Source organism: Pelodiscus sinensis, chromosome 8 (assembly GCF_052426305.1).
Source record: "Pelodiscus sinensis isolate ZL-2025 chromosome 8, ASM5242630v1, whole genome shotgun sequence".
Classification (NCBI taxonomy): Eukaryota; Metazoa; Chordata; order Testudines; family Trionychidae; genus Pelodiscus; species Pelodiscus sinensis.
This window is the reverse complement of record NC_143059.1, coordinates 5,169,954-5,195,470: the sequence shown is the minus strand read 5'-3', so window position 1 is coordinate 5,195,470 and position 25,517 is coordinate 5,169,954. Positions and strand designations below refer to the sequence as shown.

General features: G+C 49.3%; 1 protein-coding gene across 2 annotated transcripts in view; it reads left to right on the top strand.

Annotated features, from left to right (window-relative positions):
* Nucleotides 1-20,958: 20,958 nt before the first annotated feature.
* Nucleotides 20,959-25,517, top strand: part of ERCC6 (ERCC excision repair 6, chromatin remodeling factor) — a 66,618-nt gene continuing 62,059 nt past the window's right edge. Inside the window, exons 1-2 of one of the 2 annotated variants that reach the window (XM_089780039.1) lie at nt 20,959-21,330; nt 25,033-25,153. In XM_089780039.1, coding sequence (XP_089636165.1) covers nt 21,041-21,330; nt 25,033-25,153 — 411 coding nt within the window. In that variant the 5' untranslated portion in view covers nt 20,959-21,040. The remainder of the gene's footprint in view (nt 21,331-25,032; nt 25,154-25,517) is intronic. The other variant, XM_075934669.2, reaches the window with a different exon arrangement.

The window sequence follows — 25,517 nt, the reverse complement described above, 5'->3', positions numbered from 1 at the left end:
GTTCTGTCGACAAAGCAAGCCGCTTTGTTGACATGAGAGTGTAGACGCAAAGGACAGTGTAGATGCAATAACGCCTTCTGGCGACAGAACTCTGTCGACAAAAGACGTTATTCCTTGTAGAATGAGGTTTACGGCCGTCGACAAAACTACTGAGTTCTGTCTACGTTATGTTGACAGAACTCAGCGGCAGTGTAGATGCAGGTATAGTTTGTCCAGACCAGGGCCGGACTGAGGGGTGGGTGAGCCGGGCAGCTGCCTGGGGTGCCAACCGATAGGGGGGTGCTTGATGGCAGCTGTAAGGGACGCACGGCATCCCTTATAGCTGCCATCAGGCGCCGTGCGTCCGGCTCCTGCAGTGCTGGCCCCGCGGTGCCAGCCAGCAGCGCCCTTTCCCCCACGGCCGCGGGGCCCTGTACAACCCGGCGTGCGCACCAGCTGCAATAGCCAGACCAAGCTAGGCAGCGCATGCGCCGTGGGCCCCAGGCTGCGTGCCAGTAGCCATGGCCGGCCCGCGCATGTGCTGTGCACTGTGGGGGGGGGGCCCATGCATGCACTGTGTGCCCTGGGGGCGGACCCGCACACTCTAGAGGGGCAGGCCCGTGCCCCACAGGTGGGCCCGCGCATGTGCCGTGCGCCCAGAGGCAGTGCCGCGTGCATGGGCCCGGGGTGCCAAAATGGCTCAGGCCGACCCTCATCTAGACACACCCAGTGAGGGGATATTAGTGGATTTTCCCTGCAAATGTAACACTTCCAGACTCACTTCCCTGCTGTTTCGAATTTCTTCAGATGAAGGCTAAGCACAAGGTTTCGACGAATTGTAACTCTAGGAAAAGTCCTGAGGAGTCCGACGTTGCAGGACAGGGCAAAAAGACACACGTCTGCGGAGATACGCTGGGTTCGTCTCACGTGAAACGGGCTCGGCCATTCTGATAAATGCTCAATGAAACTCTGCTTCCCATATGGAAGGACAGCCAGCGCCTCCGTAATAAAACGGCAGGTCAATGCACCATCAGGAGAGCCGTGAGACAAAGTGACCTCGGATACAAACCCATGATGGTGATTTTGTTGTTGTTGTTGCTTTGATTTATTGGCTGGCCAGGTTGATTTGGTTCCGTTGGATCGTTTAATGCTGGCGCTGAGCTAAGTTCCGTGTGTTATTCATACATTGGTGCCGCTGCGTTGTTGCAGGGCAGATCTTGTAGGTTTGTTTATTTAAAGTACCCTATTGTTTCCATTTAAAAACATAAGATAAAATCTGAACTGCCCAGCCCTTTACGTTAGCCCTTCTTTGAAGAACATCAAGCTCCTGCATCAAGTCTCAATAGAGCAGTCAGAAAACTAGTCCCAAGGGCCGTGACTTGCTTGAAGGGGATCAAAGAAATTCGAGTTAAGCTACTTCGATTTCAGCTACGCAATTAACATGGCCGAAGTTGCGTAGCTTATTTCGACCTGATCCCATAGAGTAGGCATACTCTAAGGCTATGTGAAGACAAACTTCCTTTGGTTTGTTTTAAACCTGCTACCTATTAATTTCATTTGATGACCCCTAGTTCTTAGCTTATGGGAACAAGTAAATAACTTTTCCTTGTTCACTTTTTCCATACCGCTTATGAGTTTAGAAAAAAAGAGACTAAGGGAGGATATGATAGAGGTCTATAAACTGAAAAGTCCCCATCTTTTTAATCTCTCCTCATATGGGACCCGTTCTAAACCCCTCATCATTTTTGTTGCCCTTCTCTGAACCTTTTCCAATGCCAATATATCTTTTTTGAGATGATGCAACTACATCTGTATGCAGTATTCCAGATGTGGACGTACTATGGTTTTATATAACTTTGGCTACATCTAGACTGCAAGCCTCTATCGAAAGAGGCTTTTTCGAAAGATACTTTTGAAAAAGCCTCTTTCGAAAAAGAGCGTCTAGTCTACAAGCAGTACTTTCGAAAAAGCCAGATGCTCTCTTTTGAAAAAGCACAGTTTGCATTACATAGTGCCTTTTCTTGAAAGAGCACTTTCGAAAAAAGGCATTCTTCCTCGTAAAATGAGGTTTTCCGTGGTCGAAAAAACTGCCTTGTTATTTCAATTTACTTTCGAAAGTATATGGCAGCAGTCTAGACGCAGGGGAAGTTTTTTCAAAAAAAGGCCACTTTAAAAAACAAACAAACCTGTAGTCTAGACACACCCATTATGTCCTATTGACGGTAGAATGGCCAGCGAGCATCTTTGGAGTCATAGGACCAAAAGTAGGAATTCCTGGGTTACTGAGAGTTGTCGTGCGCCATAAATCCAGTGTCCACCTGGTATTTTGGTGCAATGCTGGGAGTTCCCTTCCGGACCTGGAGGAGAGTTCAGGGTAGCTTTGAAGATTTTCTCTCTTGTCGACAGAAGTTGATGCCGTAAAAGAATCCTCGTCCACCTGGTCTCTCTCTAGGCTGGGACCATCCCCTCATTTTGTATGTACAATGGCAGATCTCTAACTCAGCCTGCCACCAGTGTATTCTCACTCCTGGTCCCATTGCTTCATTCTGCCTCTTGCCATCTGACCCTGCTGCTTCTGAATCTGTACTCAGCCGGCCAGGGGCTCCCTGGCTCCTAAATTAGACCAACGTCCAGCAGTTAAGGTTGGGACGCACATGGCCCAAGTTCAGCCCTGGACTCTGCCACAGACTCTCTTCGTGACCTAGGGTGAGTCTCTTAGCAGCTTGGTGCCTCCATTTCCCCATGTGTAAAACTGGGATGATAATATCTCAGGGATGTTGTGAGGAGCTCAGACATTATGGTGATGGAGGCCAGAGAAGTACCTAAGACAGATGAACTTGACCAGTACAGGGAGTTCTGGAGGGGAAAATTTTAGAGCCAAACATTTCCAAACTTGTATACCTAAAGTTATTCCCCCCTCCCCCCCACACACACCTACCTATATTCAGGTGACAAATTTGTGGCCTCTGTCTCCTATTTCTAACTAAGCAGCACCCAAATCCCTCATGGGTTCTTGAACTAAAGCTGGCGGAAAACTTTCCAAATGGAAAATGCTGACAATTTCAAATTGTGGGGGTGACTTAGAATCATAGGACTGGAAGGGACCTCGAGAGGTCATCGAGTCCAGTCCCCTGCCCTCATGGCAGGACCAAGTACTGACTAGTTCCCTTGATTGCTCCCTTGATTGCCTCTGATCAGCCTTCCCCCGTGTGACTTTTCAAAATAAATTTGACTCTCCCTTCTATCCTCAGCTGTACCTTTTGTTTCACAGACCCTCCGTGGAGGAAACAGCTGCAATTGACTCTGCAGTTTGAGAGGCTGGCCCAGGGTGCACCTGATGGAACCGGGAGTCTCAAAGGACGTGCACAGGAACACCATCTTGCTCCCTGCAATAATTCCTAGGGATTATGATTACGGCGGAAGGGTGACTCTTCTGTTTTCTCAGGAAACAAGGCCATGAGGAACTGAAATGCAGATTGGGGTGGGTTGTAAGAGAGGCAAGTTGGTCTGGGAGCAAAGGCGGGGTGTAGGATGCAGGAGAGAACGCCTTTAAAAGCTCTGAGGTGAGGTCCTGATTAACCTTTGTCAACTCACTTAATCGATGTAATTCAGTTTCCCAACTGCAAAGGAGAATAACAATTCCCTTCTCAGAGGAGCACTGCCTTGTGGGTACCCTATGGGGCCAGGGTAGTGAGTCATCTTCAACGAGTCTTCTCCCTGTATAAGACACTGGCCTAGTGCCTGAGATCACCGCCAAGCAGACCCTACAGAGCCCACTCCTTAAACCAGGCACAGAGTTAGCTCCACGGGTCCAAGCCTGCACTGACTGCCTGGGAACTGGAACATCAGCATTTCCTCTGGACGAGAAATTCTTGAGGAAAAAAGTCAATCCAGATGGGCACTGGCAAGTTGAAACGTTCCCACGAGCGGAAAGTTCCAGACCATTGCAATTTGGCACCATCAACCTGCTTCATTGTGTTTAGACTCTGAAATGTAATATACCGAGCCTGAAGTCCAAAGCAAGTGAATCAACGGGATGTTGCAACCGGGCCGGGCCCAGGTCCATAGAGAAATAAGGCGGGTGAGGTAATCTCTTATTGGACCACCTCCTGTTGATGAGAGAGACGTGCTTTTGAGCTCCCCACAGCTCTTCTCTAGGTCCGGGGAACATACTCAGAGGGTGAAGAAGAGCTCTGCATAGCGTGACTGCTTGTCTGTCTCTGGTGAGGGGCATAGGAGTAGAACCCTGGGCCCTTTAAATCGCCGCCGGAGTACCACACGGAATGTTCCATGTGGCTCTGAGGGCTGTGGGGCGTGCCATGTTCTGGGCAGCGCGGGGGGGTGTGTGAAGGAGAGTGCATGGTGTGTTATATGGGGCATGCCACAATCCAGGCAACACAGAGGGCTGGCTGCCCCTGGCCTCACCCCTCTGCTTGAGGCTCCGCCCCTTCCAGGAATACAGATCCGGGCCACTTCCCTCCTCACCCAGAGGTCCACAGAGGCTATCGACTCCCCTGTCTGCCTCTCACCAACCAAAGTTGGGCCAATCAAAGCCATTACCTCACCCACCTTGTCTCTCACAACGTTACGACGCTGTTGCAACCCAACGCGGGTTTTTGCCTGTCATAAGCTGGGGTTGAAGGGGCCCCACAAACCCTTGCAACTGTAGTGCAGCTGTGTTTTTCCACAGAAAATCAGTCTTTCGAAAACTGTTTTGTTCAAACCAGCCCCCTTCAGTCCTCGCTGACAACCTGTGGCGGGGGCTGACAGAAATCTGAATCCGGGAATCTGACCGCCTAATGGTTTGGATGAACACCCTCATGCAGGGAGCGGGTGTTGTTATTCCCCCGTCTGCTGGTTGCTCACCATCGAGGATAACAGCCTCCTACTGCAGGTGGCTATTGGAATTGTTCTGCTAACTCCCACGGAGAAGATGGGATGTATTGATGGTGGAGATCCTGGATTCTATCCCAACTAATTACCAATGGCAAGGAGAAATTATAGATTATACATCACTAATGCAGGGTAGTGTGTCAGTGGCTTTGGGGATTGCTTGTTGATCAGTGAGGATACATATTCCTCTCCCCGCATGCATGTGATCATGTCACCAGCCTACACTAGAATATGTAGCTGGAGTCAGTTTACCGTAAGCTGGGCATTATCCCCACAGAAGCCAACAGAAGCAAATGCTCCCACTGGCTTCTCTTACTCCTGGCAAGAGCAGGAGAACCGGATGCTGACAGGGGAACCTTCTGAGTTCGATTTAGTGAGTCTTAACTAGACTCACTAAATCAAACTCTGGAAGATTGATCGTGGAATAGCGCTCTTCCTTGGAGGGAAGATGTGCCCTCCCTCTGTAGCTGCTCACAGCAACAGCTACTCAGAGGATCTGCCCTTTCATTCAGGAAGAAGAGGCCTGCACTGAAGGTCCAGGGTCGGATCCATGCTGAGCACTGGAAATGTCATTACACATATGTGCAAATCCAAGAGAAACATCTGGCCCAGTGTTAAGTCTCTCTGTGACACAGCATGGCATTTGATACAGGCAGCAACTGAGTAGAGCACAGAGGAAAGAGACTGCTCGAAAGCTGGGTGCGCCCAGCGAGAAACATACAACAATCAGCTCGAACATCACAGGGGGCTGGATAAACTTTTTCAGCTCAAATGAACCCAAAACTTACAACACAATTCAGTGAAAACGCCCAGATTTCGCCTTGGCTTCTGCTAAAACAGAGTCAGACTGTCCTGCAAATCCCCATAGTCGGGAATAAAACTGGGCCAGAACCCGGATGCAAAACCCCCCAGAACTTTTGGAGCTTGGGTCAAGCCACAGACCTGAGCTGTGCATTGCGACTGGCCCCTCCGTCTCGAGCGGGGGCCAAACTCAATCCGCAGCAGAGCTAAACGTGGCAGAACTTTGGAGAAACCAGCCCTGATCTGTGACAGAAGGTGAAACCAAGCGGATTCCCCCCAGATTTCCTCCTGATCTCTGCTCAGGCTGCCTCCGGATGCACCAAGAAATGCGGCAGGACGAGGATTGAAAGGAGTGTGTGTTAAAGCGCTGCTGGGGCTCCATAAATCATTGTCAGGCAGGTCTCTGCCGCGGAGAAGGAACGGCGAGAGAAAATTAAATCAAAGGAGCGGGGAGCTGACAAATAATCCAGTGCAATTAGGGGAAAGATAAATCAGCCTGTTAATCCAGAAGAAGTGGAGGCAGGAATCTCAGGCAAACTGAGGCCCCAGGCAGGCCCCTGGTGGGATGTAACTGGCAGAAAGATCCCTGGGTTATGGACGCCTAAGCACCAATTGGAACACAAGAGAGCAGGGGCCCTGAGAAGGACAGCCAGGTGATGGCGTGGAGAACCAAGGGAGCCTGGATGGGAAGGAAGAGCCCAGGTCAAGGCAGCAGGAGGGACTAGCCTGTACACTTGGCAAGAGGCTGGGAAAAGCGGCTGGTTTCCAAGCATTAGGACAGCCGCACCGAGGAGGATGTCGGTGCTGCACTAGACAGCTGTGTGGGAAAGGGAACAAGAAGAGCAAATCCCAAACCTCACTGGTGCAGAGGCAGAGGGCATGGGTGGTGGATGAAGATAGGGCTGGGAGAGGCAAGCCTTCAGCCCTGCCCTCAGCCCCGCCCCTTCTACTCAGACTCCGCCCCCTCACACAGGAGCCAAGTCGCTCCCTCCTACCGTACAGGGAGGGCGGGCGCTCAGGGACAGCAACTCTCCGCCCCCAGAATGCCTACAGCAGGCGTTCTAGAGGCGGATTGTGGGCGGGGCGGGGCTGGCGGTTTGAGAAGGCAATGCCTCCCCCTGCCTAGTGTATCAGCTGCCCATGGCAGAGGGGAGACACTGTGGTAGCATGACGCTTTATCTGCTTCTTGGGCCCCAGTGAAGAGGGACAATGCCCTTCCCCCCTCCCACACACCCCCACTAAAGGAGGAGACCATAGTGGATGTTCTCAACCTGGGCTGGATGAAGAGGGGGATGCGGGTACATGGGGGTTCAGTCAGTAGGTGACTGGCATTTCCATGCTTGTCGGCCCAGTTGACAGAATATTAATTTTAATTTTGAAAGCCATGTTAGTTTTTTTCTTTTCATTTGTCTTCATGGCGTCACGGGTGGGCAGAGTTAAGGTGATTTGGGTACTTTGTGCATTTCCTTCCCACAGCATGTTGGGATGCTTTAAGTGCACCCATAGCTCTGAGATTACCAGACGGCAGCCGTAGACAGGGGCATCAGGTATGCAGAAATTTTGGTGGTGCCCAGAATGCCCAGAGCCCTCGTCCCTACCCCATTCAAACTCCTCCACACACATACACCTGCGTACGGTGCTAGGAGGGACTTTATTTAGCCGACTTCCTGTTCCTGGTGTACTTAAAAAACAGCTATTATGTTTTGAATTTTTGGCTAGCTGCTCTTCAGATAGTTTTTTGGCCTTACTAATTATATCTTTACACTTCATTTGGGCTCCTTTCTATTTTCCTCACTAGGGCTGTGTCCAGACTCCATGCCTCCTTCGACGGAGGCATGTAGATTAGCCACATCGGAAGAGGGAAATGAAGCCGCGATTAAAATAATCGCGGCTTCATTTAAATTTAAATGGCTGCCCCGATCTGCCGATCAGCTGTTTGTCGGCAGATCGGGAGAGTCTGGACGCGATGCCCCGACAAAGAAGCCTTTCTTCATCGACACAGGTAAACCTGGTTTCACGAGGCTTACCTGTGTCGATGAAGAAAGGCTTCTTTGTCGGCGCGGCGCGTCCAGACTCTCCCGATCTGCCGACAAACAGCTGATCGGCAGATCGGGGCAGCCATTTAAATTTAAATGAAGCCGCGATTATTTTAATCGCGGCTTCATTTCCCTCTTCCGATGTGGCTAATCTACATGCCTCCGTCGAAGGAGGCATGGAGTCTGGACACAGCCTAGGATTGAACTTCCACTTTTTAAACAATGCCTTTTTCTCTCACGCTGCTTCTTTGACTCGGTTGTTAAGCCACGGTGGCACTTTTTTGGTTCTCTATTTTATTTTATTTTTTTAAATTTAGGGTATGCAATGTTGAGCCTCTGTTATGGTATCTTTGAAAAATGTCCTTGCAGCTTGTAGGGATTTCACTTGTGACACTGTGCCTTTTAATTTCTGTTTAATTAATCTCCGCCTTTGCATAGTTCAACTTTCTGACAGTAAATGCCACAGTATTGGGCTGCTGTGGTGTGTCGTCCCCGCTGCCCCCAGTGATTTTAAGTTTAATTAATTCACTATTTCTAGTGGCCCAACTATATTCACCGCCTGGACCAGATCCTGCACTCCACTTAGGAGTAAATCAAGAATTGCCTCACCTCTTGCGGGTTCCAGTCGCTCCAAGAACCAGTCACTTTTCATGACAAGCATTTGGTTATGGTACTCGCCCTGCCTCTATTTATAAACAAACTCCCTGCCAGAAAGGCTGTGCATCTCCTAGCTTCCCAGTTCATCACCATCACACTCAGGTTGTTAACATTGCTGGAGCCGAGACTCATGTAACGCGCTGCCTATGGCCGTAGATGGAGGATGGGGGCTTTTGATGGGGATTTGCAGTGTAGAAAAAAGCAGTTTTTTTCCATTCTGTGTTCTTCTGCTTCATGCTTAGTCACATTCTGTCTGGCTTTGTCTACACTGGCACCTTTGGTCACCAAAATCTGCCCCCTACAAAAACTACCTCGACTTTTCCAACAAATCATGTTCGTCTACGTGTCTGCTCATTCTGTTCTTTTCTATGGTTTCCACCAGTTTGCCTGGTACTGGAGTTAGGCTTACAAGCCTATAATTGCCAGGATGGCTTCCGGGATGTTTAAAAAGTGGTCTCTCCTCCACTCATTTGGTACAGAAGCTGTTTACATGACAGGCCACAGTTAGTAGTCCTGCAAGTTCATATCTCACTTTCTTCAGAACTCCTGGGTGAATGCCATCCGGGCCTGGGGACTTATTACTGTTTAATTGATAAATTGGTTCCAAAACCTCTTCAATCCAGAATTGTCCCTCAGATTTGTCACCTAAGAAGAGTGGTTCAGGTGTGAGAACTTTCCTCCTTTTCTCTGCGGTGAAGAAGGCTGCAACGAATTGATGCCATGACTCCACAATTGTCTTCTTGTGGTGCTCCTGTAGCACCTCCGTCGTCCAGTGGCCCCAGTGATTATTTGGTGGGATTCCTGCTTCGGAGGGGCAGCAGAACCCCCATCTAATCTGGACTGGGGCCAGATCAGAGCATCAAAACCCCAGCTCCATTGAGGGATGAGAACATGCAGTGCTGCGACACCATCTAGTGGCCGTAAGTGAGAGCTACTGGAGCCCAGGTTGTGTCAATCATAGAAGATAGGACACCCTTCCAGTTCTAGGGTTCTGACAGTGGCCAATGCCAGGTTCCCCATAGGGAATGAACAGAACAGGTCATCATCAAGTGATCCCTCTTCTGTCACCCATTCCCAGCCTCTGACAAACAGAGGCTACGGACACCATCCTGGCCATTAACACACACCTCTGTCTGGAAGGCATACCCCTTTAAAGCAGGATAATAGCCAAGAAAGAGAGAGACACAGCCATATTTCACACACACACACACACACACACACACACACACACACACACACACACACACACACACACACACACTCTGCAGTTATAGAAATCCTCCACCCCCAGGATCCAGTGATGGTGAGATACACACACACACACACACACACACACACGGTGCAGTTATAGAAATCCTCCACCCCCAGGATCCAGTGATGGTGAGATACACACACACACACACACACACACGGTGCAGTTATAGAAATCCTCCACCCCCAGGATCCAGTGATGGTGAGATACACACACACACACACACACACACACACACACACACACGGTGCAGTTATAGAAATCCTCCACCCCCAGGATCCAGTGATGGTGAGATACACACACACACACACACACACACGGTGCAGTTACAGAAATCCTCCACCCCGCAGGATCCAGTGATGGTGCGGTATAACTTAGTGGCAGTGCTACAATGGGAGAGGGTGTGTCTATTTGTAGAGGGGGAAGACACAAAAGACGTAAGATGCTGGAGAAGGAGGTGATGCATTACAGCATGGAGACCAAGCAAAGCTAAAACTGGGTTGGACGGCCATTTGCCCTGCTTAGGCTCCAGACTAAGGATTCCTGCAGGTTGCGAGTTTTTTAACAGAACGTATCTTTCCATGGAAAAAGCTGGTTTGTTTCTCCCCACAAAAGGTGCGTTTCCCAAGTTCAGCAGGGTTTCAGCTGAATGTTTCCCAGTAGAAAACCCCGAAACTAAACAAAGTATGTTCCGTTTTGAGTTGCCATTGGGTTTGGAAAAGCAATTACATTTTGGTCAGCTTCTGCCTCTTCTCCATCTGCTCCTCCCCCAACATTTTTCCAGTGGGGCAGAAGGAGGAGGAGGCCTATGAGGAAAATCCACCACATCCTCCAAGGTGTGTGGCGGGGGATCGCAAAGGAAGGTAAAGTCTCCACCTCCAGAGGAGCTCTCTCAGAAAGGATAGGTGGCTCCTCCCACCATGGGGCCAGGTGGCTCCTCCCACCATGGGGCCAGGTGGCTCCTCCCACCATGGGGCCAGGTGGCTCCTCCCACCGAGAAGCACTAAGAAGGAAAGTGACACCTCTTCCTTGTATCAACACTGCTATCTTGGGAGTTCCCGATGGGGCTGCAGGTCTACAGAGCCTTTTCCCCATGCAGCTCCTACAGAGCCCCTCTGGCATGGTCTGTAATGGACAGCAGCACTCCTTCCTTCCTTCCTGCCTGTCTGCCTTGCTTTCCTTCCTGCCTTCTTTCCATCCGTCAGCATGGAAGGGGGAAACGTTGTGTACATACACAAACCCATCCTCCCTCAGACCTGCAGGAGACAACCCAGGCCACCCCACCGTTTCAGTCCATCTGTGTGCTTTAAGGCATTTCAGCGTCTGGAGTACAGAGCAATTTGTTTCACAAGTTGTCAGGCCAAAGCAAAAGGCCCTGCACGTTTTTAATTTTTATTTTGCTCCTACTAAGTTGTGGGGATGAGAGGAATCTCACAATTTGATCCTTCCACAATCAGGTGTTTGCACAGCTAGTGAAATAGTGATAGCATTGAAGTTGGGTGGGGTTCCATTGTTGATTTTAGTGCAAGCAAGCAAGCAAGCAAGCAAGCAAAGGGACTCTCCCACCATACACCCTCTCTCTTTCTGTGGCAGTTTCAAAGACTGCTGTGTGCTTTGCATGGAGGTGTGGGCAGGCAGAACTTCTCCTTTTCCTAAAGTAGCTCAAATTTGACATGCAACATCTTTGTCTATTTCAGGCTTTATGATGTCAAAGATGACTCATGAGATAGACTCTGGCGTTACTGATTAATCTTACTTGTGCACATGTCATTATTTCTCCCTTACCACTTGCCAAGAGCACTTTATTTTTTGCTACACTATGAACAAAATCTCAGGCAGCTCTCCTGAGCATTTACAAATTGCAGACTCTGTCTCTTTGGCCCCCCTGCATTAATTTTCTTCAAATGACACCAAGGGGCCAATATGCTAAGATTCCGCCGCGGCTTTGACAAAATTTGAGCTTTTGTTTATAACCATTTGTGTAAAAAGCAGCCGTCTGGGCTTGCGTAGACCTGTTGTGCAGGAAATTTGCTCTGCCACGCGCGCTCTAAAATTGCTTCCACTTTCTGTACTTGCTGAGGTTTGTGGTTTTGCCGTGGTGTGATTGCCTGCCTGCCCTATTTCTGGCTTGTTGGGCTGGGGGAAAACTATATTGTTCCATTTCTGCTAATGCCGTTCTCTTTCCTCGCCCTCTTTCTGACACAATCAGGCCACATCTATACTTACCGCGCCAGAGATCCATCTTCTGGCATTTGATTTAGCAGGTCTAGTAAGGACCCACTAAATTGAACACTGAGGGCACTCCCAGTCAGCGTCCCTCGATTCATGAGGAGTAAGGGGAGTTGATGGGAATGTTTGCTCCCATCAACCTCCCGCTGTGGAGAGAGCGCCAAACTCGGCTTATGGTACGTCGACTCCAGCTATATGATTTACACAGCTGGAGTCACGTACCTTAAGCCGACCTTCCAGGTCTGGTATAGACCTGGCCTTAGCTACTGGTCCTATTTGTGAGCAGGCTTGGTTCACTCATGCGTTGTGCCAATCTTTAATTGGTGCAAACGGCATAGAACTGGAGTAACACAGGTGACTTGGGGCCACGAACAAAGTCTGCAGAGTTCACGTGGTACATAAGTATCTCCATTGTGTCACATGGGCGCAGCCTTTTGTCATCTTAAGTGACTGTCCATCATGGGTCTGGGCTTTATAGCTTCACAGTGTCTAGGGGACCACTGAGATGAAGTGTGGACCATTCAGAGCCAGGGCACGGAGGGGCTGTGCTCTGTCCTTGGGGATGGGAGGACATGGCACCTCCACAGTCTGCTTCTGAGGAAAGCGCCACAGCCCCTTCTGTTAGGCTATACAGGGCCTCGTACAGTTACCAGCTAATGCTGCACTTCTGGGTCGATCATTGGTGGCAGGGGCAGGTCTTATTCGGGGCTTGTCCCTCAGAAGTCCACACCTCAGTCAGTTCCCCTGTGTCTAGTTGTCCTTTCTAGCCAGCGGCTTGTCTGACTGACAAGCCAGCTCCGTCTCTCGGCTGCGGCCTGGTCTCTCTCACTCACCTCAATGTACCTATTACTTGGCCAAGCTCCAAGCCACCTCAACGCCTTCTCCTTGCAGTCCAGACCCCAGTTCACTCCAGAATGGAAAATCGGCTTTCTCTCTCCATAGTTAGGTGGCTCCTAGAATTTGGGATACTTTTATCAGCCTGTGAAGTGTTACCTCAGCTTAGCTACGTGCCCAGAGATGCTTAATCTTTCCAGCCATAATTCTCTATCGCTGTTTGCCGCACTAAGAACCTCTGTGAAAATGGGCCCATTTTTAAACAAATATAGGGCCTAGTCTTGCTCAAGTGAAGCCCAGGGAAGCTCATGGACTTCAATGCGAATGGACCAAGACGGATTCAAAGGTGCACTAGTAAAGCTTTGGACGCTTTGCCCAGACTGAACAGGAAATCAAGGGATCTGTTATCACATGGGATTCACTCTGAAGAGAAAGGGCCAATTTTGCTCCTGTGTAAACATGTCCATTGTAACGAATTCGAGTGACAACACGAGAGTCACTCCCCATTTTCACTGATGTAACTGGGAGCAGGGTGAGTTTATTGGAACTGAGTTCTGAACTCTTTAATTGAAAGCAAACACAAAGCCGTGAATCAGAATAGACTTTCCCATTTGTACTCGGTTTTTAATTAGTTAATTATGAGTGTATCAATTAAAGTCCAAGAAGTCACATACATTGGCATAATTTATGTGAGAAATTACCCTAACTAATTAGCTCTAATTGATTGGGTTTTTTCCTGGATAACTAAAGTCTCTCTGTTTGAGGGCGAGCCAGAAATTCTTGGCCACCTTGGGAAATTCTTGATGGGTGCTAATCAAGGGCATTTGATGAAACAGCCCACAGCTTCCTATACGCACAATCACAGCCCATCAAATAGGCTCAAAATTGGCACTGGAAGGGAAATTTCAATTTTAAAAAATGGTTTTTTTCCTTCAACATTGGAGGGGGTTGCCCCCCCCCAAAAATGTTAACAAGAAGTGGAAACAGGAAGTGGAACTTTCTTCAAAAAGTTCATTTTCCATTGGAGACATCGTGCTAGAAATTTTTCAGGCAGCTCTACCCCAAATACCCAAGCATCAGGCATTGGACGAATGTTTTAGGTCCATTTCGTATTTTTAACTATTATTTTGCATAGCACTAACAGATGGAAATAGTCACAAAAGAAGGACAATTTTATTCCAGCACACTAGAATCCCTTGAGACGAGTGCTGTTCTTAGCAACGGCCACTTATATTTCCATATCGATTTTTCTAAGACCGTTTAAAGGACAGCAAGCACAGGGAGAAAAATGACCACAGGGGGGCAGCAAGCCCCCCGGCAAGCAGCCACGGGCGGGCAGCACCCACCTCACTTCCCACACTGCCAACCCTGCTGAAGTGCCCAGGGGGAGGGAAGGGATGTTTTAAATCACCCAGGAGTGGTAGAAGAGGTTGGGAGAGAGACCCAGCCTTGAACTTTGCTGGAGTCAGGTCCCTGGGCCAAAAACATTCTTGGAGTCTAGGCACCATAGGCTCATATAACTCGCCGCCACTGCATCTATCCCAGTGTCCTGTCTTCTGACAGTGGTCAATGTCAGCTGCCCCAGAGAGAATGAACAGAACAGGGAAGCAAGTGATCCCTCTCCTGTCATCCATTTCTAGCTTCTGGCAAACAGAGGCTAGGGACAGCATTCCTGCCCATCCTGGGTATTAGCCATTGGTGGACCTATCCTCCATGAACTTATCTAGCTCTTTTTAAAATTATCTTATAATTCACAATATCCTCTGGCAAGGAGTTCCACAGGTTGACTGTGCACTGCGTGAAGAAAAACTTCCTTTTGCTTGTTTTAAACATGCTGCCTATTCATTTCATGTGGTGACCTCTATCTCCGGCGGTATGAAAAGAGTAAATAATACTTCCTTATGTGCTTTCTCGATACCAACCAGGAGTTTATAGACCTCTATCCTGTCATGCTGAGGAGTGGTGTCTTCTTTTGTTTTAGAATCAAGGTTTTTTTTTTTTGTGAACCAAACTGCAGAAGTTCAGGGGCCTCTGCTTTTGCAGCTCTGGCACTTCTGCTAAGATGTCTCCTACTTTGTGACATTTTAATTATTCACAGCACCAGGGCTCTGCACATGGCACAGGCTGTGTATTCTCCATTCACTCATTCATTAGTTTTAATTAAACCCTTTAATTTTATTTATGCTGTCACGGACTGATTAACAATTTGCCAGCCCGAACCAGAAAGTCTTAAACAGCACCTTGAGAAATCTTCCTTGCTCTAAACAGAGAGAGATGGGCTGTAATAACCACAGATCTGCAGGAATACAGCCCAAAATGCTAAAGGAACTGCATCAGCAGCTTCCCCAATGCAATTTTCTTTCCACAAAGCACATTTCAAATGCCTTAGATGAGAGTCAGGCATGATGAGGCATCCCAGGGACGCAACAGAATTAAACTGAAGACTGACACCGTGGAAGTTCCTTCATTAGGAGTATGTGATTGAATGGGAACAGTTGGATGCATACAGGACAGCAGGGAAAGTCCCATGTTAGCCAGGGCATCTCAGGATCCAGTAGGGGGTCTTCCTATAACATACTAGGAGCTAATGTCAAACAGGAGTGCCAATGACACTGGATAGTAACTTACGGCATGTCTTCACTACTCACCAGATCCACAGGCAGCAATCGATCCAGCAGGGGTCGTTTTATCATGTCTAGTATAGACACGATAAATCGATCGCCAAGCACTCTCCTGTGGATCCCAGTACTCCCACCAGACCAAGAACGGTAGGCGAAGTCAATGGAAGGCTGTTAGTTGTCGACTTACTGCAGGAAAGACACTGAGGCCACATCTATACTCCATGGAAGATTGCCGCTCCCACGACTGATCTTCAGGAGTTCAATTTAGTGAGTCTAGTTAAGATTCGCTAAATCGAACTCAGAGGGTACCAGGTACTCCTGCTCTTGCCAGCCTCCTATCAGCTCCTGTCAGCCTCCCGCAGTGGGGACGCCACCAAACTTGGCTTACAGTAAGCTGACTCCAGCTATGTATTCTGTGTAGCTGGAGTTGTGTACGTTAACCTGAGCTGCCTGGTCCAGTGTAGACTTGGCCTTAGAGAAGTAGATCTAAATACGTTGACTTCAGCTACATTATTCCCGCAACTGAAGTTGTGTGACTTAGATTGATGGCCCACTATATTTTAGACGAAATCTCAGACTTTAAATCTTTCTTATAAATTTCTTGTAACTTTCTTATACAACCAGGCGTGACCATCCCAGGTCAGCCAATCTTCGCCGTGACACCAGGACACTCGTCCAGCCAGTCACTAGCATGCAGGATTCAGTTCAAATGTGGAACTTTCCACAAAACCTGGGACACGTCAAGCTCAGTAACGTGGCCTAGAAGCTCATTCTAGGATTCAAGATACTGGGGTTCTGTTCTTGACTCTGCCAAGGGACCCCGAGTAAGTTGCTTCACCTCTGTGCCTCGGTTTCCCCCACCTGAAAAGTGGGGAGAACGATGCTTACCTCCTTTGCAATGTGCTTTGATACCTATTGATGGAGTGTCAAAAGACCCAGGATGTTGGCTGTTAGCATTATGACAGATTTAACTCCATTCAGGATATTGTCAGTCAATAAAAGTTAAACCTGATTGAATTACGGCTATACCTTTGGGGCACGTTGTACTAGAAATGCAAATATCATTATCCCGCGATTGAAGGGAACTTCTTTAGCAGGATGATTAGATTCATGCAACCCCTAGAGGGCAGGAGGAACTTTTAAGGTCTTTTGGGAAGAAGTGGATTTCCGAGGAAATACCTTGAGGTGAAAGGAATGCAAGTTCTCCTCTCCCAAACTAACCTTTGGAAGGTGTGACCCATTGGCTACGTCTACATTGGCACCCTTTTCCGGAAAAGGGATGCTAATGAGACACTTCGGAATTGCAAATGCTGCGGGGGGTTTAAATATCCCCCGCGGCATTTGCATGAACATGGCTGCCGCTTTTTTCCGGCTCGGGTTTTTTTTGCTCAACAAGTTTTCCTGCTATTTGGAAGGGGGGCGTGAGGGTTTTTCAAAAATCAAAAAGGGGGGCATGATGCCCAAAAGTTTGGGAACCACTGGTATAGAGAGAATGGGCAACATTTGTCATAGGGGTGCTTGTTCTGAGCTGAAGCTGGGATGAAATGGAATGGCCCGGGTAGTGTTTACTCCTGTCTGTGGACTAGTCGAGGTGACCGACTGGGGTTCCCCCCAGTCCTCTCTTTTATAATTCTAGGAACTTGTAACCATAGGGAAACACCTCGCGGGGTGGGCGGGTTGAAAGACTGCTCCTGCGAGAGCCTATGTAGCGTGGGGAGGAACTCTGGTAAGCTTTTTAGCATGCAGGTCGGCTTTTTAAAATTTGTTTATAACAACCTGGTGTGTTTGGCTGTAGCCCCCGTTTCCCCCATGAAATAGCGCCCTTGCCCCGCAGCCCTAAGCCACACACCCTTCAGCCCTGACTCCTGAACTCCTCCCACCTCCTCCTACCCCAGGCCCCCTATTAGGGCCGGTCCTAACCAATTGGTGGCCCCAGGCGACTACCCAGCTTGCCTGTAGGGTTGCCAGATGGTTTAAAAAAAACAGACAAAAATTTGTCAGGAAAAAACAAACAACAAAGGGGTCAGGGAGTAACCAGGGAAACCTGGGAGGAGGATTCAGTCAGGCTGAAACACAGTTGCGGCCCGCCCCTAAAACCGGCTCTGTTGGCATCCCTGGGCAACCACCCGGTTTGCCTGCCCCTAAGACCGGCTCTGCCGCCTATGCACTAAATGCAACTCTTTCCTATTCCTGAGGTACCTTGATGGTCCCCCAATGCTGTAGGTGGGACCCGCAGAATAGGAAATGCCTCTCCTTTGTCTCTCCCACCTGATCCCAGGGCACGGTTTTAAGGGCAGCATTTTATAGGAGGAAACAGACTGGCGAGGCGGCTGTCTCTTTAAGTCTGGTCACTGATAGCAAAGTCTCGTCCCAGCCTTTTCACTAAGGATTTCGAAGGCAAAGCCTCAAGTTGTTTCCTTTCCAACTTCCTACCCTATTTGAGCTTCACAGCCCAGACCTCCGGTTGTGCGGTGCCTCCGCCGCCCTCCGAAATGCAAAGCTGAGCTCTGAGCAGTTGCTCTCGATGCTCTGCCAGGCTCTCTGCCAGTAATCCCACATGGAAGAGGGAATGGGGAGGAGGGGGAGAATTTAATTTCCCGGTATCATTAGTTCAGATCAAACAGCATAATTACTCCAGCTCGAAAGCTGCCTGGGCCGTCTTCAGCCAGGATGAAGTGTCATCTTTAAAGCTCACAGATTAAGGCAAGCCATGGGGAGAGCATTGAAAAGGCAAAAACAAAAGACACAAGCAAAATCCACCCTCTTCAGAAAATGAATCTTTTTCTGATTTAATCACGGGTAGCGGGTGAAGGCCCAGCTAGGGCAGGCAAGTTTCAGCCCCGCCCTTTCTGTCGGAGGCCCCACCCCTTCCGCCCAAGACCCCACCCCTGAAGCTATTCCCTCCCCCTGGGAGACAAGTCCTGCCCTACCCCAGCCCTGACGCCCAATCCTTCCTGGCCAACTGGAGACACGGGGCTACTGTGCCACAGCCACAGCCTGCCTGGGAGGGCAGGGAGCCAAGCTGCCGTACCATGATCCCAGCCCTCCTGGGCTGCCGGGAGCATGGGTAGTTTTGGGAAGGCAATGCCTTCCCTTGCCTTCATTACCTGCCGCCCATGGATTTAATAAACTAAACCCATATCAGGCAGCCTCGCCAACTAGCCTTAAATGTACCAACAGCCGAGATGGAAACACTGTATTTACCTTCATTTTCTCTCCCCCAGCAATAGAAAACCAATACTTACACCCACGTAGCATCGCCATTGGCTCCAAAGAAACTGCATGAATGCCACGGTCACAGGGTCAGCTCCCGCCTAAGCATGCCCTCGCAGCCTGGGGAATGGCTGCAGATCCTGCCTCAGTTTCCCCTTCTGCTCAGAGCCCCTTAAAAGCAGCCTTCAGAGGCCACATACTTAAAGGCTACGTCTAGACTGCCCCCTCTTGTGCAAGAGACTATGCAAATGAGGCAAAGCGGTGAATATCGCCATGCCTCATTTGCATACTTAATGAGCCGCCATTTTTCTGCAAAACCCCCCTCTTGCGCAAGAGCCACTTTGCCGCTTTTTTTTAGGCAGAACGGCTCTTGCACAAGAGGGGGTTTTGCGCATAAAGGAGCCATGTAGACAGCTTCTTTTGGCACAAAAGCCCCTTGCGCAAAAATGGCAGCTCATTAAGTATGCAAATGAGGCGTGGCGATATTCACTGCTTTGTCTCATTTACATATTCTCTTGCACAAGAGGGGCAGTCTAGACGTAGCCATAATGTTCCCCTGGCTGGGGTCCACTTAACCAAAACATCCCCAGAATCTTCCAGAAACAGAACCTAAGCAATAGCATTTCCACCCCACTGCCAAGCTGGGCACAGCTGCTCCTCCTTGAGGATTTCTCTTCCCTTTGGAGTTCACCAACTGTCCTCTCTTCTTGGTTCCCCCCCCCACCACTGGCTTCTGTCCCATGTGGCACTTCCAGCCCTGCTGAGGTGAAGTTCAGCTCCCTTTCCCAAAGGGGTGTCCTTTCCTCCCTTATCAATCCCCTCCCAGCCTGGTGTGAATGAATCACATGGTCTCATTGCTTCATTGTTACCACTTGGGAAATTGGCAGATCTTGTCACAAGCAGGCTTAGGCTCATGTGGTCACCAAGAGCAGAATTTGACGCTCCTGCCTCTTCATCTTTCGATGGCTGAGGGTGGAGTGTGTGGGAAGAGTACCAGTCCACACTGGGGGTGCAACATCAAACTCATTCTGTTGTATACCACAGACCAGCAGTTTTCAAACTTTTTTTCTCATGACCCAGTTGAGGAAAATTGTTGATGCCGCGACCTGCCATAATTTGACTGGAGTGTGGGCTCCAGAGTGGGGTGAAGAAGAGCTGTGGGGCGTACAAGGGGGCTCTGGCTTTGGGGGTCAGGCTGGGGCAGGAGGGGCTTCCCTGGAGTGGCTCCTGCTCAGTGGTGCAGGAGAGGTGGGGGGCGCTAAGGCAGTTTCCCGCCTCTCCTGGCCCTCCAGACCATGCTACGCCCCAGAAGCAGCCGGCAGCAGGTTCCCAACGACATGGGAGTGTGGCGCTAGTGCTCAGGACAGGGGCGGTGCACGGTGCCCTGTGCACTCTTCCTCCCACCCCCTCTGCCGTGGGCAACAGAGCAGGCTTGGGCCAGTCCCACACATGGGGAGGAGAGGGGATCTGGGGCCAGCCCCATGTGGGCCAGCAGCAGGGGGGCTCAGACCGGTTCTATGCAGGTGGATGGCATAGGGCCTTGGTATCAGGGTGGCTCCGGCAGGCCTTGCAAGGGGGGAGAGGGAGGCGGGGGGGGGAGGACTCAGATCAGCTCGTGGATGGGATAAAGTGGAGAAGGGCTGAACGCCTTGTTAGAATGTCCTTTGGGGAGCCATTGGGAAGCATGTGCCATGTTCCCCTTGGCTAGTATCAAGCGGGAAGGCAGAGGGTCAGTAGCCACGCGCAGGCAAGTTAATTGCTTGTTCTCTGCTATCCGTCTCCCACGCCTCTGTGCAGCTGTGAGCCAGATGTTCTGCAGCCCGTCCCACCAGCGGCTTGGAGTAAGGGGTGCACCATAACTGTGTCCTGCTTATTAAAGATCATTTCTTCCTGTGTGTTCCCCCCCCCCCCACCATCTCCGATTGCATTTGAGTTGAAAATCTCCGCATTTCCCCGGGGAGGGAAAATCCGCCCCGCGCTAGATGCGCGGTACCCGAGCAAACCCACAGCGCAAGGCCGTGGGCAAAGAGAACGCGCGGAGAGCCAAGAGAAGACAGCGCATGCGCGCTCTGATCCTGGTCTCCCGACTCAGTAGGGAGGCGTGCCAGGTAAGGGCGCATGCGCGCATTCTTTCCACCCGGTGGCGGCGTGGGGAGCGCTCGTTTCTGCGCCTGCGCGCCCTCCGCGAGCCGGGTGCGCGCAGGGAGGCGGGGGAAGGCCGCTCGTTTCTGCGCACGCGCGCCCTCCACGAGCCGGGTGCGCTCAGGGAGCCGGGGAAGGCGGCTCGTTTCTGCGCATGCGCGCCCTCTGCGAGCCGGGTGCGCTCAGGGAGCCGGGGAAGGCGGCTCGTTTCTGCGCATGCGCGCCCTCTGCGAGCCGGGTGCGCGCCAGGAGGCGGGCCGCTCGTTTCTGCGCACGCGCGCGAGAAGTGGGCGTTTCTACGCCTGCGCGCGGGGCCGTCCCGGGAGTGGCGCGCGACCCTCGCGCTGAGGGGACCGCCCGGGCCCGCCGCGCTCGCGCCCAGGATGCCCACCGAGGCCCCCGAGCGGGGCCCTGAGGCGAGCGAGCCGGGCCCGAGCCCGGCCGGGGAAGCGGGGCCCGGCGCTGCGGGCCCCTGCTGGGGGGAGCCGGGCCCGCCGCGCTTCCGCGTCGACCGGCGGCAGATCCCGGCGGCGGGGGGCGCGCACAGCGCCGCGCTGCGGGGCCTGGGGGTGGCCGTGTACGACCAGGAGGCGCTGGAGCGAGGCGTCCTGCAGCAGGTGGACAGCGCCCTCGGCGCCCCGGCCGAGTACCGGGCCGTGCTGGCCGACGTACGGTACGTGCCGCCCGCCGCCCCGCCGGCCCCTCGCCCCCCAGCAGAGGCGCTTGGGAGCGGGCTTGACCCGGGCACGCTGGTGCCCACCCGCATCTGGCCAGCGCGCCGCGTTCTGCAGCTGCGAACTCACCCGGCTCCCCTCCGAGCCCCGGTCTGTCCGCGCCAGAGAGGGAGCGGTTGGCTCTGTCTAGACTGGCAAGGTTTCCCCCAAAAGCAGCTGCTTTCGCACAAAAACTTGCCCGCTGTCTACACTGGCTGCTTGAATCTCTGCAAGAACGCTGACTTCCTGCTGTCTGGAATCAGCGCTTCTTGCGGAAATACGATGCTGCTCCCGTTCGGGCAAAAGTCCCTTTTGCGCAAAGCTTTTGTGCCAAAGGGCCAGGGTAGACAGCTCAGATTTGTTTTGCGCAAAAAAGGCCCAATCGCGAAAATGGCGATCGGGGATTTTTTGCGGAAAAGCACGTCTAGATTGGCACGGATGCTTTTCCGTAAAAAGTGCTTTTGCGGAAAAGCGTCCGTGCCAATCTAGACGCTCTTTTCCGCAAATGCTTTTAATGGAAAACTTTTCCGTTAAAAGCATTTGCGGAAAATCATGCCAGTGTAGATGTAGCCGTTATGTATTGCTTCCTTTGCCCTCAGGTCTGAGGACAGCTGACTAGTTGAATCCTGATTTATTTTTACAGGTGGGGAACGTGAAGCACATGTCTATATTAAACCATATGACGTACCTGAAGTCATTCAACTAGTCAGTAGCAGCAAAAGAGACTAGAATCCAGGGTGCCTGACTTCAAGATTAAAGATTGGTTACACGGTTACTATTTGTATACATTTTTTACATCCCCAGATCAGATGGGGTTGCACAAAGTAAACGGTGTAGCAGGAGAAGTGTCTAAGGTTGTAGTTCTGTAGCAGCCTACAGAAAAGGGAGGGAGAAGTGAAAAGATCTGTAAAGAGACACGTAAGGAATAACCAAAAACGTAGGAGAACTAGGAAAGGACAGTCACAAAATCAGTAGAAGAACAAAAGAGCGTGACGGAAAGTCATAGTGAAAAGTATTTAGCAACAGTGAAGAGGTCAAGGATAATGAGGACAGACTACAGGCCCCAAGATTCCACAAGGAGAAGTCCTATTTCAGTGGAACAGCTGAGGGTGGAATCTAGATTTAGATTAATGCATTCCAAGGTCAGAAAGGATCATTGTGGTCATCTGATCTGACCTCTGTTACTAACACAGGTGCACATACCCTTGTATGACACACAGCTTCCCTAAAATCTACTGTAGTGTTTGAGAGTGACTGTTTCTGTTCAAGACCTTCTGCTATATGATAAGAGCTAGGACCACCAAATTCTGTATACAGTTTCTTCTTATCCTAACTTAAAGCAACATAAAGGCTTGATTGTACCAGGAAAATTGGATGTGCCTGGAATGGGATTGCTTCTCATAAAACCATAATGAAAAGAGACCAGAAGCACCGGGAAAGGGGATGGGCCCCCACATCCAGGACTGCCTCAACCCCGAGCCTCCCACCCCCCAGGTACCATTTAGGGAGTGCAGTAGGAACTGAAACATCCCCCACCCAGTTTATTACAGTGACATTGCTGGCTGTTTCCCTTCTTCAGGAAGTTAGGAGAAAGTGCAGTTTGCTGCTTTCCTTGCTCTTACTGGGGAGTACAGGGGCAGATGAACTGTGCCCTTTGCTCTCACTCCCTGCTACGGACAGGAAAGGGAAGAGCAGAGTCCTGGTATGAATCTAGGAGAGAGGGGTGTGTTGTCCCCGCCCACTGCCCTTCACACAGACAAAACACATACACATGTCCTCTACCCACATCTCCTCACCCCCCAACCCTGACTCCTGTGGTTAACCATTATCCTCATTTTATAGATGGACATCTGACAGGTCACAAGTGTTGGCGGGGCTTAACTGTTTCACGTTTACATAGTGCTTTTTGACATACAAAGCTGTGCATTAGGATGTAGTTAGAACTTGCAAATGTGACAGAGGCCAATAAAGAGCCCCACATAAAGGTGGATATGGGAGGGCCATGTTTAGTGGGAGGAGACATCCATGAAGATGTTTTCACTAGTATATTCTGCCCCAAACTTAAGTAATAGCAGAAAACGTGATGGGAAAAGCATGGCTTTTCACAATGCGTTTGTCACGCATACTGTGGATGGCAACAGTAATAGGATTCTCCTTTAAAAAACACATATTCTAGCACCTATTTTCACTCAACAGAGGCCATTTAGCAGGAGTAAATGTGAATTTATCAACAATTGTGCGTGTCCTCGAAGATCTTCTGGTCCTTTGCTATTTAGTAGGACCTTGAACAGTGTAAGTCTTGTTCTTCATTTCTTCTCCAATTTGTTCATGTAATTTCTGGTTGCATTCCAAAGAGACCTCTCTTTGTTGCATCATTATCTGATGGTTTGATTTATGTTTGGCCCAATATCAGCATCTAAAAATATTACATATATTATCACATAAATGACCTAGCTGGCAAACTACTCATGCAGCAAGTTTCTCACAACTGTTAATAGGGATAGGCAGAGAGAAAAGCCTGCTTTAAGGCATATTTGAAAATCCACTCTCTCTCAACCACTGTTTATGTTTTGTGCTGGAATGCTTTCCTTTGCATTTCTGTTAATTTGAATGGTAATGTATTATCCCATGCTTCAGTTGGACTGAAGGTATCGGTGTCATCATGTATTGATGCTGTACACAATGAAGAAAAAATCAGTATCTTTTATTAAAAAACGTTAGTGTTATCTGTAGTAGATCAGTAGAGTAGGCTCTTTGGGTGCCATTTTTAGTGATGAGACTTCTCCACCCTGATTAATTTAACAGATTATGCAACAATCATTAGATGGCGACATCTTTTAGTTAATATCAGTTTGGGCTTACATAAGTTGGTGGCAGATTTTATATACATATATACACACAGTGCTTTTTTTATAAGAAAAAAGATCCGGTACAAACAAAAAAGCTGCGGGGAGGAAAGTTGTTGAGCAAAAAAAACCACGTTGAAACCAGGGGGGAGGAAACTTGTTAAGCTTCTTTAAGCTTAATTGTGTAGAGCCTGCAGCGCATGTAACCATGTAATCACTAAGATTTTTAGTGACCTTTTCAAATGACTTTTTACATCTCTAGTCTATAATTTTTTACTACAGATTACTAAAATAGATTTTATTAAAATCTATTTATTAAATCTGTTTATTAAAAACTCAACTCTTTCACCATTTGTACTTATTTCTTGTGCTTCTCTTAACTTGGATAATAAAAGTAGATGGGCCAATTTCACCTCTTGTGCATGACTGAACTTTAATCATGATCTTGCTATTATGGCAGTGGATCTTCACCCATGGGTTCTCAATCCCGCTGCAGGGCTCTACTTCCTGAGAGTTGTTCATTAGTAAAGTTGTAATTATTGAGTTCCAAATACATCAGTGGGTTGTTTGTTTTTAACATTTTAAAAAATCACAAAAATGTTTCTAACAATACTCAATTCATTTTAAACACTAGCTTCTGTAAAATTGAAAGGCCAAGAAAATCATCATGCTTATTTAGAAATCCATCTTTAGACTTTTGTTTGTTAAAATCTTGGCTATAATTTTTACATTTAAATTATCTGAGTTGAAAATACCATGTAATGATTCTTTCATTATTACAACTGAATACTAAATCAACTTCTTTTTATTTTTCAGGTCATGTACAACATCTCTGAAACAAATCAATACAATTATAGAGCAACTTACTCCTCAAGCTGCCAACAGCAAAGATATAAACAGAAAATTAGATTCTGTAAAACGACAAAAATATAACAAGGTGACTGGAAAAAATTAACTTGTGCTTTGGATTGCTTAAGGCTGTGATCCTGTGTCAGGCATCACACTTGAGTATCCTGCTAACGGGTCAGAATCTAAACTTGGAGTTCCTTCACCATTTCAGCAGTTTGTGTTATTACAGTTTGAACCTCTCTAGTCTAGCATCCTTGGGACCTGACTAGTGCTGAACCAAAGAATTTGCTGAACCACTGGACATCAATACTGTCTAGCAGCATTTCTGGGCTCTTAGAAGACATTTGGGGGTATATTAGAGCTAAATAACAGCACAGAATGCTAAGAACCAGGCCTGGTGGCTGTAAACAAACTTTACGGGACTGTGGGGAAACTTGGCCATACCCATAAGT